At 39.7% G+C, this 17204-nt stretch overlaps 1 protein-coding gene and 1 pseudogene across 1 annotated transcript; one reads left to right on the top strand and one right to left on the bottom strand.

The window, feature by feature from the left end:
• Window positions 1-17204, top strand: part of LOC139950945 (alkaline phosphatase-like) — a 446069-nt pseudogene that overhangs the window by 356772 nt on the left and 72093 nt on the right.
• Window positions 4712-15227, bottom strand: LOC139950894 (uncharacterized). The gene is made up of 2 exons (XM_071949739.1): window positions 14427-15227; window positions 4712-5524 (listed from the first exon to the last, which is right to left on the bottom strand). Exons 1-2 carry the CDS (start codon window positions 15225-15227, stop codon window positions 4712-4714), a joined length of 1614 nt encoding a protein of 537 aa, XP_071805840.1.

Raw genomic sequence — 17204 nt, 5'->3', positions numbered from 1 at the left:
CAAGAAAAGAACGCCAGGCCTAAATGAGAAACTGACTGGATACATTTTAGTTTAATGTTTGATGAAAACAAATCCCAAAAATCAAATTACTTTGACATTTGAACCTGTGATCTTTATATTAACGTAGCCCTGGTGTTTCCTTGACTTGTCCATATACTTGTTCGCCGTGGTAGCCAGAGACCAGTGACCCGCTCTGTGAAAATGAGTAAAATTTCGCGCAATGCTTTAGCGTGCAACGGGCGGTTACATGTGGAAGGGGTCGTTGTGGAGAGATTCTTTTTTGTAACAATTTTTTTGTTCTACTTCTTCAGGATCTATATTTTCATGGTCAATATTCAGATAACTTAGTTTTAGTCATGAAGCTGTACAAAAACATGATTTTGTTAAGTAAACGTACTTTTAAACGTCATTTGTGTCCCTTTTTATTTTTTACATAGCGCGAAGTATCGCTGATTTGTATTCCTCGCCTTTCCTAATATTAGAGGAGATTAAAGCCATGGTTAACACAAAGGCTGCACAATTGTTAGACCAACAGAGGGCGTTATTTATAATATTTGTATGTTATTGTGGGCTTAGTGTGTGTGTTCGACCCCCCCCCCCCCCCCAGTTTGTAAATATTATTTCAAATGTGACGTCAAGATCACATGGGGCTCCCGAGGGTGATCAACCATTTCCCTCCAATAGACCGTGTAAGTCTCACAATGATAAGGTCACCACTGAGCTTCCGGGCACCACAGAGCCATCAGCTGGGGAGATTAACGTGCGTCCAATTGTAGTGTGATTTTGTTTCTGTCTGATCATTTTTTGTCAATCCAAAAAACATATTTATCGAATGATTACATTTACATTTACCAATCACTAAAATCTGTAAACTGAAACAAATTAAATGGAATAAGTAATGCGTAAAGTGAATGTGTTGACTACACTCGCACACTGAAGTTAGTTTTGTTTAAATAAACATAAAATTTTCATTTTATTCGAGCCAAAAAATTCACCTTATTGTTTCTATGACACATCATTGCCCCCTTGGCTCGAAACTCCAACGGCAGTTTCGCTTTTTATCATTGAACAGACATTGATTAAATTTTAAACTAAATTGTTACCTCAAACGAGGTCAAATGAAAAGAAAATACATTGTCAATATTAATGTATTTTGTCAAAACAGACTAATTTGCAAGCACATAAAGCAACATAAGGCCAGCGAACAAAATGTATTTACTATTTACAACTTTTGGATGAGATTGAAGTAATTTTGACTGTTTAACGCGTAAGGCAGGATTACGCCTTGGGCCGGTGTTTTTAATGGAAATCTGTTTCTGAAAGATTCTTTCCCCATTATAGGCAGGTGTGTCAGGAGATTATGTTCTCCCAAAATTCCCTTCCCCTTATACGGCAAACTTGTTACAAACTACTTGTGATAGCGCCCTCTGATAAATCACCTTCACTCAGCCCGTGTTATTGTCTCAAACAGGGGAAAGAATCTCCAGCAGAACTGATTTCACTGAGACACCGGCAACCCATCCGGGCGCCCAGTCCTGGAGAATTGCGCGTAGCCCTTGTAGTGGCATGATATTTCTGTCCCTTGGAGATAGTTTCATCCTTTTACAGTGAGCGGTGACCATGGTCGTTTCTTAATTCTGAAAGCACCCTCTTTTGATACCATCTGCTTTAGACCGTATTGATATCAGATACTCCGAGGAAAAATCCATAGCACTCCGGCTATTCGTTAACCGCGGCCCATACCAGTCTGGGGAAGACAGGAGGGGCCAAGTCACTTCGTTTGTTTGCAGTTTTTCGGAAGCAAAAAGAAAACAACATGTTCTGTCGCCAGTCAAATAAGCCGAGTTTTGTTTCTCCGACAACGGGGGCTACAATCCCGGCCAAAATGCTTGGGCCACCCATTCCTACGTTATTTAAACTTATTCCCTGTTCACTTCCCACTGACAAGTTTTTAGGGTTTGTGTACTTTTTGTAGAAGGACGCAAAATCAATGTTCACTGATTTACGGTAAACTTGCACTGTTTGAAGGTAAAACGGTAAAAAGTTTCCCTTAAATTTTATTTTTTTGAGGTGTTGTAGGTTTTGACAAAAATGAGTAAAACAGTGTTAGGAAAAATTAGTTCAGCTTGCAAATTGTAATTACCAATAATTTTAGTTCAATATAAATTAAATACGCAAAACACAAAAACCAAAACAATCAATTGATACGGTGTTAATGTTCCTTCAATGTATTTAAAACATTCAAGTGACACCTGACTATTTCTAAAACTATGCAATATATCTTAACGTCTAGTACACTAATTGGATTATAGTTAAATTTAACAAAAACATGCTTTGTAGAAATACAAGTATCTAGTAATATACTAATGCTTTGTATTATAGCGTTAATGCAAACATTAACACTGTGATTTTGACGACCTTTAACGTAATATTTGTTTAATTGTGAAATGAATCAGATGTTGACAATTTGAAGATTTGATTCATATGCAGGGGCTGGAAAGAACACACCAGCAGCAGTTATTTGGTTTAATGTCCAAGCTTTGGGTGTATCGCGTTGCTAAGTTACTCCCGTTTGAAATGAGCCAGTGTATACATTTTTGTTAAAAACGAATTACAAGTAAAGTGATGTTTTCGCGCAAAAGGATACAAATAAGACTAAAATTTGATCACAATACTGTTGTTTTCAGAGCGTTATTGCTAAATACCAGTGTGTTTAAAGTCACCTGGAAGTGGTGTTTTTTCAAAATAAAGCTTTTGTCACTAAAGTATGTGCTTTGATGAGTATAATATGAATAAACATTTAACTAAGGTTCTAGAAATTTAGTTTCCATTTCATTAACAAATTTAATAGTAGGCCCGACCCGAGAGGGCGCTGTTCGTAACGTCAATCGAGGCGCGTAATTTGAAGCACGACGGCTCAAAGTGTTTGCTGCACAGCGCTGGAAAAGACGTCGGACCGAACCACTTTGCAAACTGACCCCATTTTTAGTTGTTTTGCTGCCTCCAGCAGCAATACACGTGGTCGACATTGCCGGAAAAATGCAAGAATTAAACCTTTTTTCGAAACGTACAAACTAGGACTTGCATGTAATTGCACGTACTTGTGTTCAATGTACGTTTGAGGCAAAGTCTGCCTCGATTGACGTCACAAAAGGGGTAGGCGGAGTCACCCCAAACAACTTTATCTATTTTGTAAACATAATTATAAATTGTTACAAACAATAACTCAACAAAGTACGTTATTGTTCATTAACATATTATACTCTATATGTTTAAAGAAAAATAAATTCTTATTCCAGGTGACTTTAAGGTATACCATGCAAATATAGTTCTAAAAAAAATCAAAGAGTGGGTCACAATTTTACTGTCAACGAAACTTTTCTGTGTAAGGTAGATAAGATAAAATGCGACATTGTGTAATTAGCTAATAATAATTCCGAATAATTAAGTCACGGTCGAAGTGAGGGAATTGTTAATTTCCAAATTCACACTAAGATGGTGTATTGGTTTTTTATGCCGATGTGACGGTTTAACGAATCGCTGTAAGTGAAATATATTTTCCCCTCTGTTGAATACCCAATGTTTCATCTGCATTAAACAAAAGTGCTTTCTCATGTGAAAACAAAGAAACGCTCAAACCACGACGAAAAAATAAATATTTCTCCATATCGAAACGTGTTCAAAAAGCGACACAAAATAAATGTTTTCTGGTAACTTTACAACGCAAGTTCTTTTTGATCACAAGTTGTCGTTAGTTTAATATCATAAGTATTGTACATTAACGAATATATCAACAGAAGACAACTGGTACCAGTTGTTTGGTGAATTATTTGTATTTTGTTGCCTTAACAGGGTACAGCTTTTTCAACCAATTTAAAATGTTTGAAATAAAATTGCCGGCACATTCGGAGGCCACAATGAATTATAAGTCTGAGTCTGTATCAAGGAATCTGAAGTTTTGTATGTACTGTTTATTAAACTGTCAGTTTTTGTTGCGTAGTTTCATTTTGCATTTTATGGACTCATCATGGTTTCAAGGACTCATCATTGCACCCTCGGACGGAATTACAGGCTGCAGAAATTTCAAACTTTACCGAAAATGTAATAAACTCAAAAAAGGGATGAACTGATATTTATAGCACTTTTTACGTGACAAAAACACGTTGAATTTTGTTGTCACAATACACGTTTGCAAAATCAAGTGTTCAAATAAAACGTATTTTCCATACTTATTGTCTTGCAAATAATAAAACAATTAATAATAAAGTAATTTTATTCGATTCATCTAAACACACGTTCGATTTTCCACGATTAACTCATTATTATTATATTTGTTAAAACTATATAGTTGCGTATTAGTTTATTTAAATCGTTGTCTAAAACATTTAAACGTAAATGTAATAAACTCAAAAAAGGGATGAACTGATATTTATAGCACTGTTTACGTGACAAAAACACGTTGAAAGTTTTTGTCACAATACACGTTTGCAAAATCAAGTGTTCAAATAAAACGTATTTTCCATACTTATTGTCCTGCAAATAATAAAACAATTAATAATAAAGTAATTTTATTCGATTCATCTAACCACACGTTCGATTTTCCACGATTAACTCTTATTATTATATCTGTAAAAACTACAAAGTTGCATATTAGTTTATTTAAATCGTTGTCTAAAACATTTAAACGTTTCCGTGTGTTTGTATGTTCGATTTAGATTTCGTACAGCAGGAATCCAGTGAAAGACGTGTAATGGTTAGAGCTACTATATACGTAACCGTGTACAGCTAAGTGAACTTGATCTTCATAGTGCAGGGGAATCACTGCACTGCTGCTCACTTGATGATAACCTGCATCGTTTACACGACCTTTTACAATGGTGTTACCGTTCTTCATCAGCTTGACAAATAGGTAGGACTCACTTGATGATTTCAGGACTGAGAACATCAATACGTATACCCCAGGCACATTACACGTAAACGTGCCGTTATTCAAGTTGAAATCAGTCCCTTCCTCTGAAAACAATAACTCTTCAAAGGGCAGAGGATCATAGTCGGATGGAGCGTTGAAGGCGGTATTCCTCACTGCATTGAAGGCGGACCGTCGCGTACTACATTCACCTGCTTCACCGGTCTGTCCAGCTGGTCCAGGTTCACCTCTCTCCCCCTTCAAACCATTCATCCCAGGCAGACCTTGAAGTCCTTGTTTCCCTGGTTGACCGACTCCTTGCTCTCCCTTCAGTCCATGTTCCCCTTTAGCGCCTGGCTCACCAACCAGTCCATCTGACCCCTTGTCTCCTTTAACCCCGGGTTGACCTACCTCACCAGGAGAGCCATCATCACCTCTGGGGCCTACAAGTCCTTGACCATGGTTCCCATTAGATCCAGGGATCCCCGGTATACCGGCTGGGCCCTGGCAGCAAGAGTTACACGTCATTCCCGAATCAGGTGAAACTGCTGCTGTAGCCACCAGGAACTGAACTTGCATAAAAGCCAAAACAATGGCCACTGCTAACGTAATCTTCATCTGTGAAAATTGTAAGAATAACAACATTTATAGCAATTGTGTTTTCGTAGGTGTTAGGGTTGATCATTTGTCAGTTGATCCTCTCCTTTTATTATGTATTCGCCCGTAAGGTATCAGATTAGATCAAACTGCACATTAGTTGATCAACTGAATAATAGTGTAAGTTTGCTGAACTAAATCGGTAAATGAAAAAAAATAATGTGTTTTTTTAAAGCAATTAAATGAGAACGCCTTTGGAGTGTTAAAACTGTTTATAATTGTTATTACAAACAGAAGTGTCGTTGCCGATCGGTTTTGACCACCGATGTCAAACTCTGGTGTTTCTGATCAGCAGAGTGTGGGTTCGAATCCCGAGTCATGACACCTATAACCTCGCCTTTCGCATGGAACGTAAAGCCGTTGGTCACATGTGTTGTGTAACGCATGTAAAAGAACCCAGTGCACTTATCGAAAAGAGAAGGGGTTCGCCTCGGTGTTCCTGGCTGTGGCTGCTGATGCGCCGTAGCACCTTGTAAACCATTATAAGGTGCTAAATAATTGGTTCTCAGAATTTATCATTTCAATAACTCTGAAAGTTTGTATATACTCAGCGCCAATTGGGTACCTGGTTGGTAGATACTTCGATGTTATTATTATTTTTATTATTCGTTGGATTGCCCCTCTACGTGTGCAAACGATAATAGGTCTGTTGTAATTTGAGCCGAGCAGCGAAATGGTCCGTTTGTGACACAGGCCATCTCGGGACCTGGAAACTGGTTAATTAATACTTATTATACTAGAAGAAATGCCTGAAAAAACATGGAGGTTGGCTTTATAAACAAATTTGTTACTATTGAAAGGTTAATTTGAGACATCACAGTTTCGACCCATACATAATGATACACAATACGTTGCCGGCGATCATGTGGTGTCACTTGGAACCATCCAGACAACATATTGACTTGAACAAAAATGTGCGACTATAGCTAAAACAGCACTCTTGAGTTTCCAGCCGATTTTGCACATACTCTCATGACTACATCAACGTTTCCTTTCAAGACGTTTGGTGAATGATTAGACTGGTGACTTGGCAAAGTTCAAGTATGGCGTCTCCTTCAGCACGGATCAACTCAAAGTTGTACGTGGTCACTTATTGAGTTGATCGACTTAACGTAGTTTCTACTAAATATATTCCGAATCTCATTCTTAATTATAGTGTTTTTGATTTGAGCAAAGACATTTTGTCAAAAGTGGAATGTGAACCTTGGACCCATATTGTTTCGGCGCTCTCCAACTGAGTTATCAATCCATAATGTTCACGATTTACCTTTTTGCCAGCAATGTTTAAAATAGGGTTTTTTTACAAATGTTTCGCACAAAATATAACTAGAAAACATTTAACTGAGAGTACAGAGTAAGGGTAGAACCGAGAGTAAAGCTAACTTAATTCAAAACAAACCACAATTGTTTTTATATTTGCTCCTTTGTTAAAGGCTGGCTCACACTATGGCGATTAGGGGGCATGCTACGTTAAGCTGCGAATCGCAATTGCGAGTTTGCCGCCATTCATTGTGTGTTGTCGTCAACTGTCGCTGACGAATCCGCTAGAGACCGCAGACGGCTGCAAAAATTAGTCGCGTCCGTCCCTACTGTGTAAGCCAACCTTTAATAAGGCTGGCTTACATAGTAGCGGGGTTTAAGCCAAACGGAAAGTGGCGACCGTGAAAATCCCAAGACGTTGGCGGCAAAGTAAAGGCAAAAAGCCCAAAAGGAAAAATCATAATTAGCTGACGGGGAGGGAACGACCTTCAGCGACAACAGGAAAAGGGTCACACGGCTGGCAGCGGATTGGGTGGCGGCAAGGAACGGCAGCTAATGAAGGTGGGTTGTGGCGACGATGACGTGACTCGTTTGCCGACATCAAACGTCTGTGTGGGTTGTAAACAGTCGAGTTTGGCGTTCCCACTCTTCACAAAATTCTGGTCATCCAATCATCAGACAACGACTACCAACGAAATTGTGACGACCTCAAAACGACAATTGACCACTTGCACGTGCGTCACACGCGGCGACTGATGCCACGCTCACCATCTTGGTGGCCAATAGATTTACGTGTAAACGCAGAGTCGCCGAAATAGCGCACTTCTCTGAACAACACACGTTGACATTGACCACCAAAATGGCGCCTCCAAGATTATTTTGATGATGACGTCAGATGAATTGGGTCAATAGGCGGAATCGCACGGCATGGAAATGTCCCGCGACTGATAATTGCGGCCGTCTGCGTCAAGGAAATGAGAATACGTTCTCGAACGAAATCTGAACGCAATCACAATAATTGTTTTGGCTGTCACAACTTTGCCGAAGGACACGTCTGATAATTTAGACAGTCTTCGGTCGCTAGCGGGTTCGTCAGCGACAATTGACGGCAAAACACGTTGATTGGCGGCAAACTCAAAATTGTAATACGCAGCTCGACTTTGCTTGCCGTAACCCTTAAAAACTGGGACACTGTTGTCGATATAATACTTTTGAAGGATTCGTTGACAAGACTTTAGTTTTAAGATGACCTTGTTTTCAAAAGTGATGATTTCAGCGCAGCTATGCATGCAATCAATTATCGGCATTATATAGACCTGTTCGTACTTCCTGCGAACGCGAACGGGATACGACCGTTTAAGCCACATCCCTGTTTTCGCAGGGATTTAACACATTTCAACTGATGCGAAGTAAACGTTGCGATTTTGTGACGTCAAAATTTGTAAATATTCGCATTCGCATTGCAGGAGGTATGAGCAGAGATGTTTTGCTTGAAAAGCTATACATCATGGCAATAACGGTGCTTCTAACAAATTGCAGGCGATTAATTAGCTGACCGACTCAATCACAAAACTGTTCATAACAACTAAAATGGTACAAAGACAAACAATCACATTTCCTAAAGGGTGAAGACATTTTTGTAAAACGCACAACAACTGCGCTGTAAACAAAAACAAGTTTTTAGGTTCTGTAACAGTTTTCGAACGCGTCAAAGGGTGTATAGGGTACACACGTAACAGTGTATGGAGCCAATGAGTTGTGTTGAAAGCTATGGTGTCTGCCCATTTATAAACGGCTGATGCGTCAAACTAAACTCGTCAAGCGTTTCGTTTTTACTATGATGCGTTTAGTTTGACGCATCAGCCGTTTACTTTATGTTAAGAATGTGTATTTAAGAAGCGTTTAAAAGGTGTTCAGCACATCAACGATTGCTGATCACACCAGTGTTTAAGTTTGATGTAGACAATGGGCGAAACCCAATGTTTTACAACACAACTCATGGGCCCTATACAGTGTTACGTGTTTAACCTAAACCCTTAGATGCGTTATAAATTTGTTACAAAACCCAAACAGTTGTTTTTACGGTGTGTCTTGCTGAGGCTTACCATCATTTAAGTTTGTATGTTTGCCATTATTACGTTTAAAATGGGTCGAATTTTGCCAGTTTTGTTGTAATCTCGCAACATAGCAATGTAATGCCTTCAAAAAAAGGTACTCAATTGCCCTGGTTAAACAGAACAACTGTCCGTTTAACCGTGGCCTGCCACGGTTAGAGGATAAAGGGTAAAGATTATCTTAAAACTTTTGGAGCAGGCGATACACTCGTCTTGCCTCGGTTATTGCCCCCTCGGTTTCCCAAAAGACCATCGACATCTTATTCTAGGTACATATCTTGTATAATGTTCAATCTGAAATAGTTTACCTAATTACTGTATATAAAATAATGCAATGGTCACGTCAAACAATGCAATGCCATACCTTTTTGATCATAATTATCTTTAAACAATATGTTTTAAACGAGCAGAAAGTCAAGCGCCGTTTATGTCAATCCAGTGGAAAAGAACTTGAAGTCAAATTTTTGAACAAGGCATTGCACTGAAAACCAGCGTCAAAATTGCCTCGTCCAAAACCACCTGCAAGTATAAACGCGCGAAACAAAACCTTTGAGGCAATTACGGCATGGTTTCAAAGGGAGATGCAACTGGGTGCACATGTTTGTGTACAATCACAGTATCACCATAGTTCACTAAGATGAGAATATCAGCTGTATCGAGTGGTGTCCCTTTTGGAGCAAAAACTGCAACCACATTGCAATAAACTAACCTAAAACACACTACTTGCATCTAGAAGCCAAAGCTTGAGTCCGGCTTTAGAATGAGGAACACTTACCTTGATGATGTGTTCTTGTAGTCCAAACCTTCTCAGTTCCTCTCTTCTGATGCAAAGTTGTTATGAACACTGCTGCTGGTGCAGCGCGTTTAAATACTGCTGTATTTCCATTTAAGTGCTCATCAGTCTACTTCGGGGTTTGATTGACTAGCGATGAGCAGCCAATCAAAGATACGTGTTAAAGTCACTGATTGAATGCAGTGACTTACTCTACCATTGGTTTGGACGAGGCTGTATGTTACAATTGTGGGTGAACACCGTGTAAAAGTCACTGATTTATGACAGTGACTTACTCTACCATTGGTTTGAATGATACTGTATGTTGAATGGATACCAATGGTGTAACACTCTACACTACATTGGGTATGTGGTAAAGTCACTGATTTATGGCAGTGACTTACTCTATCATTGGTTTGGATGAGGCTGTATGTTACCAATGGAGATCAATTTGTACACGCTTTCATGGTATGGTGTTTTTACATGCATATCCGCCCTACTGGGTTGCACTGTGTGATTGCTTCCTGAAGTTCCTGGCCAGTTTCCTTCTATTTCCGCTCAATTGATGTATTTCCCTGATGATTGTGAGTTAAAGTGCAAGTTTATTATCAAAGAAATAACTGTGTACGCAATATAGAAACTGTTCAGATGGTTCTCTTTCGTGCTTCGTTAACCACTCTTTTCACGTATGGTTACGAACACTAACTCAGTGTTTTTTTTTCCGAAATCGAAATGCAATGACAATGTATTTAGTTGAATGCGCCACCAACAGAGCAACGTTAAAGGCACTGGACACCATTGGTAATTACTCAAACTAATTGTTAACATAAAAACTAACTTGGGTATGAGCATTGGAGAGATATTAATAAGATAAACAATGTTAGTTAAACGGCTTTCTCTGAATAAACCTAGTTTTTGAGAAGAAGTAGTTTTTCTAATTGTTAAGGTCTCAATCTCAAGGCATCTAAAAGCACACAACTTGTGCGACAAGGGGTGTTTTTCCAATTATTCTCTTGCAACTTCGACGACCGTAACTGAGCTCAAGAGCTCAAGGGTTTTTTAAACTGATTTCCAATTGTATCCCTTTTTTCAGAGTCTACTACAACTCACTCACACAATGCTTTTTAGGAAACAAGAATGTTCAATGGAGCAGAAACAATCATATGAACATATTGCGATTTGAATTTATTTACTACTTACAATTTGTTGATGAGATTGAAGTCATTTTGATGAAGTACTCTTTATTAACACGTAATTCAGGATTCCGCCTTGGGCCGGTGTTTCATGGAAATCTGTTCCCTGAGATTCTGTCCCCATTTTGGGCAGGTGTGTCAGGAGATTATGTTCTCCCAAAATTCCCTCCCCCTTATACGGCAAACTTGTTACAAACTACTTGTGATAGCGCCTGCTGTTAAATCACCCTCACTCAGCCCATGTTAGTGTCTCAAACAGGGGAAATAATCTCCGGCAGCACTGATTTCACTGAGACCCCGGCAACCCATCTGGGCGCCTAGTCCTGGAGAATTACGCGTGGCCCTTGTAGTGGCAGGAGATTTTTGTCCATTGTAGATAGTTTCCTCCTTTTACAGTGAGCGGTGACCATGGTCGTGTCTTCTGAAAGCACCCTCTTTTGGTTCAATCTGCTTCAGACCGTATTACTATCAGAGTCTCCGAGAAAAAAACCAATGACACTCCGGCTCTTCGTTACAAGTCTGAAGAAGACAGGAGGGGCCAGTTCATTTCGTTTGTTTGCAGTTTTATAAAACCATTCCCTGTCCACTTCCCACTGACAATAAACATTGTCTCCGATGCCTTCGTCCCCCACCCCTCTCAATGTTGAGTGTGACGCAGAAGACCGGCAGTCGGAACCATCATTGAAAGGGGGCGGGGGGGGGGGGGGCAATGGCCGGGATTGTAGTCTGAGTTACAACACCGTACACTATACGTTTGTAGTAAATTGAAGCAAAAGAGGGCGCTTTGTAATTGAGCACACACACACAACCAATGTCCGGATCTGTACACACCTCACATTGTACATTTTTGATAAATGTATACATAAAGGGCGCTTTGTAAATTAATACAAATTAATAACACCACTGAGCCACAGCGCCCTCTACGTATATTTTCCTACAGTTTGCTGTCTACATTTGGTGCGTCCGATTAGCTTACCTGGGTCTACCCCGCGGTGCTCACTCGGGTGAGCCCCTGCCAAGAGCTAGTCGAACGATCACATTCGCCCTCTCGTGATAAAGGCATGCACCTCTGGTCACCACCCACTGACCCATTTCACAAGCAGGGCCCAATTTCATAGAGCTGCTTAAGCACAAAATTTTGCTTAAGCAAAAAATTCATTGCTTAGTAAAATCAGATTACCGGCCAAGACTCAACGCAATTGTTATGCTAAGTAAACAACAGCTAAATACTAGTCATAAGCAATGTATATGGCATGAAATTTTGGCCAGTAACATGTGTAAAATAAGCGAGCTATTTTCGTGCTTAAGCACATTTTTTGCTTAAGCAGCTCTTTGAAATTGGCCCCAGGGCACTGGGGGCTGACCCGGGTGAACCCCTGGAATTACGTTAAAGCTATGCGAACGTACCGGGGCTAACCGGGGTCGACCCAGGGAGGCAAAACGAACGCACCGATATATTGCAGACTTGGACCCTGTCTTTATCCGCAAGGATAAAGACAGGAACCTGCTATTCAGATCCAGTGATTCCATTGGATACAATGATATCAGTGGATAAACCAACATCAAAAAAGAAAAAAAAAAAAGAGCATGTTGGATTTGATTTACCCAGACTATAAGAAAATAGTGCCTAACGTTACTTTAACTGTGCGGGTCAAGCTGTTGATAGCAATTTCCTAATGAATATACTATTGTGCTACTCCCAAAAGGATGCTCTGAAGAATTTGACATAGCAACTCAAGTCCGCTGATGTCAAATTTTAGGGTTTGGGTAATTTTTGTAGAAGAACACGAACACAACCTTCACTGATTTACAGTAAACTTGCACTGTTCGAAGATATAATGAGAGAAAGTTTCCCTTAAATGATTACTTGCAGAGGTGCTGTAGCTTTTGACAAAAATGAGTAAAACAGTGTCAGGAAAATTATTTCAGATTGTAAATTGTATTAACCAATAATCGTACTTTAACAAACAAACGCGAACTACGAGGAAGAGTTATATATTTCACCATATCGAGACGTGTTCTGGAAAATACGTTACAAAAGAAATGTTTCCGGTAACTTTACAATGCTGTATCCTTTTCATCCGAAGCTGTTATTAGTTTTATATCATACGTATTGTACATTAACCAAAGATATCAAAAGAAGACAAATGTAGGTTTTCTCAGTCAAATTCGGCAATTAGCAGTAAATTTCATTTTCATGCGTTCGAACTAATTATGTTTACCTCTCCAGTTGTTACTGCGTTTCAAATTCAGAATTCGGCCATTCAATTTCGTTTTGAGTCGAGCCAAATTTCTTACGCACTCTGTTCAATTTAGCGTATCAACACTCTTTTTCGTGACACACGCGCCTCAAGAAGCGTCTGCGAATTTGAATGCTGCTTTGATGAATTGCTAAATTGGATGATTATTTTGTTAAATTGAATGACGCAACATTACATTTGACTAATCATAAAACAAAATCAAATGACCCTTTTCAGTAGCATTCGATTCGCGCGAAATGTAATATTCTGGTGGTTAAATTTGCTGCTCATTTGCCGAAATTGACCGAGAAAAACCTATATTACCAGTTGTTAGATTAATTATTTGTATTTTGTTGCTTCAATAGGGTACAGCCTTTTCCACCAACTTAAAATGGTTGAATAAAAATTGCCGGCCTAGCCGGCGGCCATAATGAACTATCAGTCTCAGTCTGTTATAGGAATATGAAATTACAGTTGTTCCCATTCGCTATTAACTAAACTTTTGTTTGTTTTTGTTCCCTAGATTCATTTAACATATTTTGGAAAATGAATGTTGTAGAGTCGTATCTAAGGACTCGTAATTACATTGAACAGTAGACATGTCAAACTTCCCCAAAATGTGATGGGAAAAATTGAGTTGAACTGATATTTATAGCACTGTAAACATGACATAAAACAGCAATACATTGTACACTAACGTTTTCGTGACAATCAACACGTTTGCAAAATCACGTGTTCAAATAAAAATGAAATTATTTGTATCCATATTCAGGATTTGGCCATTTATTTTCGTTTTGAGTAGAGTCAAATTCCTTTAGCACTCTGTTCAATTTAGCGTAGTAGAGTCAAATTCCTTTAGCACTCTGTTCAATTTAGCGTATCGTCATTCTTTTTCGTGACACGCCTCAAGAAGCGTCTGCGAATTTGAATGCTGCTATGATGAATCGTAAATGGAATGATCATTTTGTTAAATCGAATGACGCAACATCACATTTGACAATCATGACACGAAATTGAATGACCCTTTTCAGTAGCATTCGATTTCGCGCGGAATAGAAAAGCTTGGTGGTTAAATTGGCTGCTCATTTGCCGTAATTGACCGAGAAAACCTATATTAAAACCAACATATCCTTGTTTTATTCATCTAAACAAACTGCCCCGTTTCTACGATTAGTTATTAATTATTCTATTTCTAAAAACTAAATAATTGTCTGTTTTTTTATAAAGCGTTGTGTAAAACACTTAAAGTTTTCGTATGTTTTCATGTTTGATTTAGATTTCGTACAACAGGAATCCAGTGAAAGACGTGTAATGGTCAGAGTCAGTATATACTGGACCGCGCACAGCTAAGTGAACTTGATCCCCATAGATCAGGGGAATCACTGCACTGCTGCTCAACTGATGATAATCTGCATCGCGTAAACCCCCTGAAACAATGGTGTTACCGTTCTTCCTTAGCTGGACCCATAGGTAAGACCCATGTGATGGTTTTAAGACTGAGAACATCAATACGTATACCCCAGGCACATTACACGTAAACGTGCCGTTTTTCAAGTTGAAATCAGTCCCTTCCTCTGAAAACAATAACTCTTCAAAGGGCAGAGGATCCCAGTCGGATGGAGGGCTAAACGCGGCATTCCTCACTGCAGTGAAGGCAGACCGTCGCGTACAACATTCACCTGCTTCACCAGTCTGTCCAGCTGGTCCAGGTTCACCTCTCTCCCCCTTCAAACCAATCATCCCAGGCAGACCTTTAGGTCCTTGTTTCCCTGGTTGACCGACTCCTTGCTCTCCCTTCTGGCCACGATCCCCTTCACCGCCTGGCTCACCTACCAGTCCATCTGACCCCTTGTCTCCTTTAACCCCGGGTTGACCTACCTCACCAGGAGAGCCAGCATCACCTCTGGGGCCTACAAGTCCTTGACCATGGTTCCCATTAGATCCAGGGATTCCCGGTATACCGGCTGGGCCCTGGCAGCAGGAGTTACACGCCAGTCCCGGATCAGGTGAAACTGCTGCTGTAGCCACCAGGAGCTGAACTTGCATAAAAGCCAAAACAATGGCCACTGCTATAGTAATCTTCATCTGTAAAAATTGTAAAAATAACAACATTTATACCAATTGTGTTTTCGAAGCTGGGAGGGTTGATCATTTGTCAGTTGATCATCTCGTTTTATTATGCATTCGCCCGTAAGGTAAAACTGTACATTAGTTGATTAACTGAATAATAGTGTTAGTTTGCTGAACTAAATCGGTAAATGAAAAAATGTAATATGTTTTTTTAAAGCAATTAAATGAGAACACCTTTGGAGTGTTAAAACTGTTTATAATTGATGTTATTTACAGAAGTGTCGTTGCCGATCGGTTTTGACCACCGATGTCAAACTCTGGTGTTTCTGATCAGCAGAGTGTGGGTTCGAATCCCGAGTCATGACACTTATAACCTCGCCTTTCGCATGGAACGTAACACCGTTGGTCACATGTGTTGTGTAACGCATGTAAAATATCCCAGTACACTTATCGAAAAGAAAAAAAAAGGCTCGCCTCGGTGTTCCTGGCTGTGGCTGCTGATGCGCCGTAGCACCTTGTAAACCGTTATAAGGTGCTAAATAATTGGTTCTCAGAATTTATCATTTCAATAACTCTGAAAGTTTGTATCTACTCAGCGCCAATTTGGTACCTTGTTGGAAGATACTTCGATGTTATTATTATTTTTATTATTCGTTGGATTGCCCCTCTACGTGTGCAAACGATAATAGGTCTGTTGTAATTTGAGCCGAGCAGCGAAATGGTCCGTTTGTGACACAGGCCATCTCGGGACCTGGAAACTGGTTAATTAATATTTATTATACTAGAATAAATGCCTGAAAAAACATGGAGGTTGGCTTTATAAACAAATTTGTTACTATTGAAAGGTTAATTTGAGACATCACAGTTTCGACCCATACATAATGATACACAATAAGTTGCCGGCGATCATGTGGTGTCACTTGGAACCACCCAGACAACATATTGACTTGAACAAAAATGTGCGGCTGTAGCTAAAACAGCACCCTTGAGTTTCCAGCCGTTGGATTGCCCCTCTACGTGTGCAAACGATAATAGGTCTGTTGTAATTTGAGCCGAGCAGCGAAATGGTCCGTTTGTGACACAGGCCATCTCGGAACCTGGAAACTGGTTAATTAATATTTATTATACTATAATAAATGCCTGAAAAAACATGGAGGTTGGCTTTATAAACAAATTTGTTACTATTGAAAGGTTAATTTGAGACATCACAGTTTCGACCCATACATAATGATACACAATACGTTGCCGGCGATCATGTGGTGTCACTTGGAACCACCCAGACAACATATTGACTTGAACAAAAATGTGCGGCTGTAGCTAAAACAGCACCCTTGAGTTTCCAGCCGATTTTGCACATACTCTCAGCACGGATCAACTCAAAGCTGTACGTGGTCACTTATTGAGTTGATCGACTTGACGTAGTTTCTACTAAATATATTCCGAATCTCATTGTTAATTATAGTGTTTTTGACTTGAGCAAAGACATTTTGTCAAAAGTGGAATGTGAACCTTGGACCCATATTGTTTCGGTGCTCTCCAACTGAGTTATCAATCCATAATGTTCACGATTTACCTTTTTGCCAGCAATGTTTAAAATAGTGGTTTTTTTTTACAAATGTTTCGCACAAAAAAGAACTAGAAAACATTTTACTGAGAGTACAGAGTAAGGGTAGAACCGAGAGTAAAGCTAACTTAGTTCAAAACAAACCACAATTGTTTTTATATTTGCTCCATTGTTAAGGCTGGCTCACACTCTGACGATTAGGGGGGGGCATGCTACGTTTAGCTGCGAATCGCAATTGCGAGTTTGCCGCCATTCATCGTGTGTTGTCGTCAATTGTCGCTGACGAATCCGCTAGAGACCGCAGACGGCTGCAAAAATTAGTCGCGTCCGTCCCTACTATGTAAGCCAACCTTTAATAAGGCTGGCTTACATAGTAGCGGGGCAAAAGCCAAACGGAAAGTGGCGACCGTGAAAATCCCAAGACGTTG

This window comes from Asterias amurensis, chromosome 18 (genome assembly GCF_032118995.1).
Source record: "Asterias amurensis chromosome 18, ASM3211899v1".
Classification (NCBI taxonomy): domain Eukaryota; kingdom Metazoa; phylum Echinodermata; class Asteroidea; order Forcipulatida; family Asteriidae; genus Asterias; species Asterias amurensis.
This window is presented reverse-complemented; position numbering and strand designations above follow the sequence as displayed.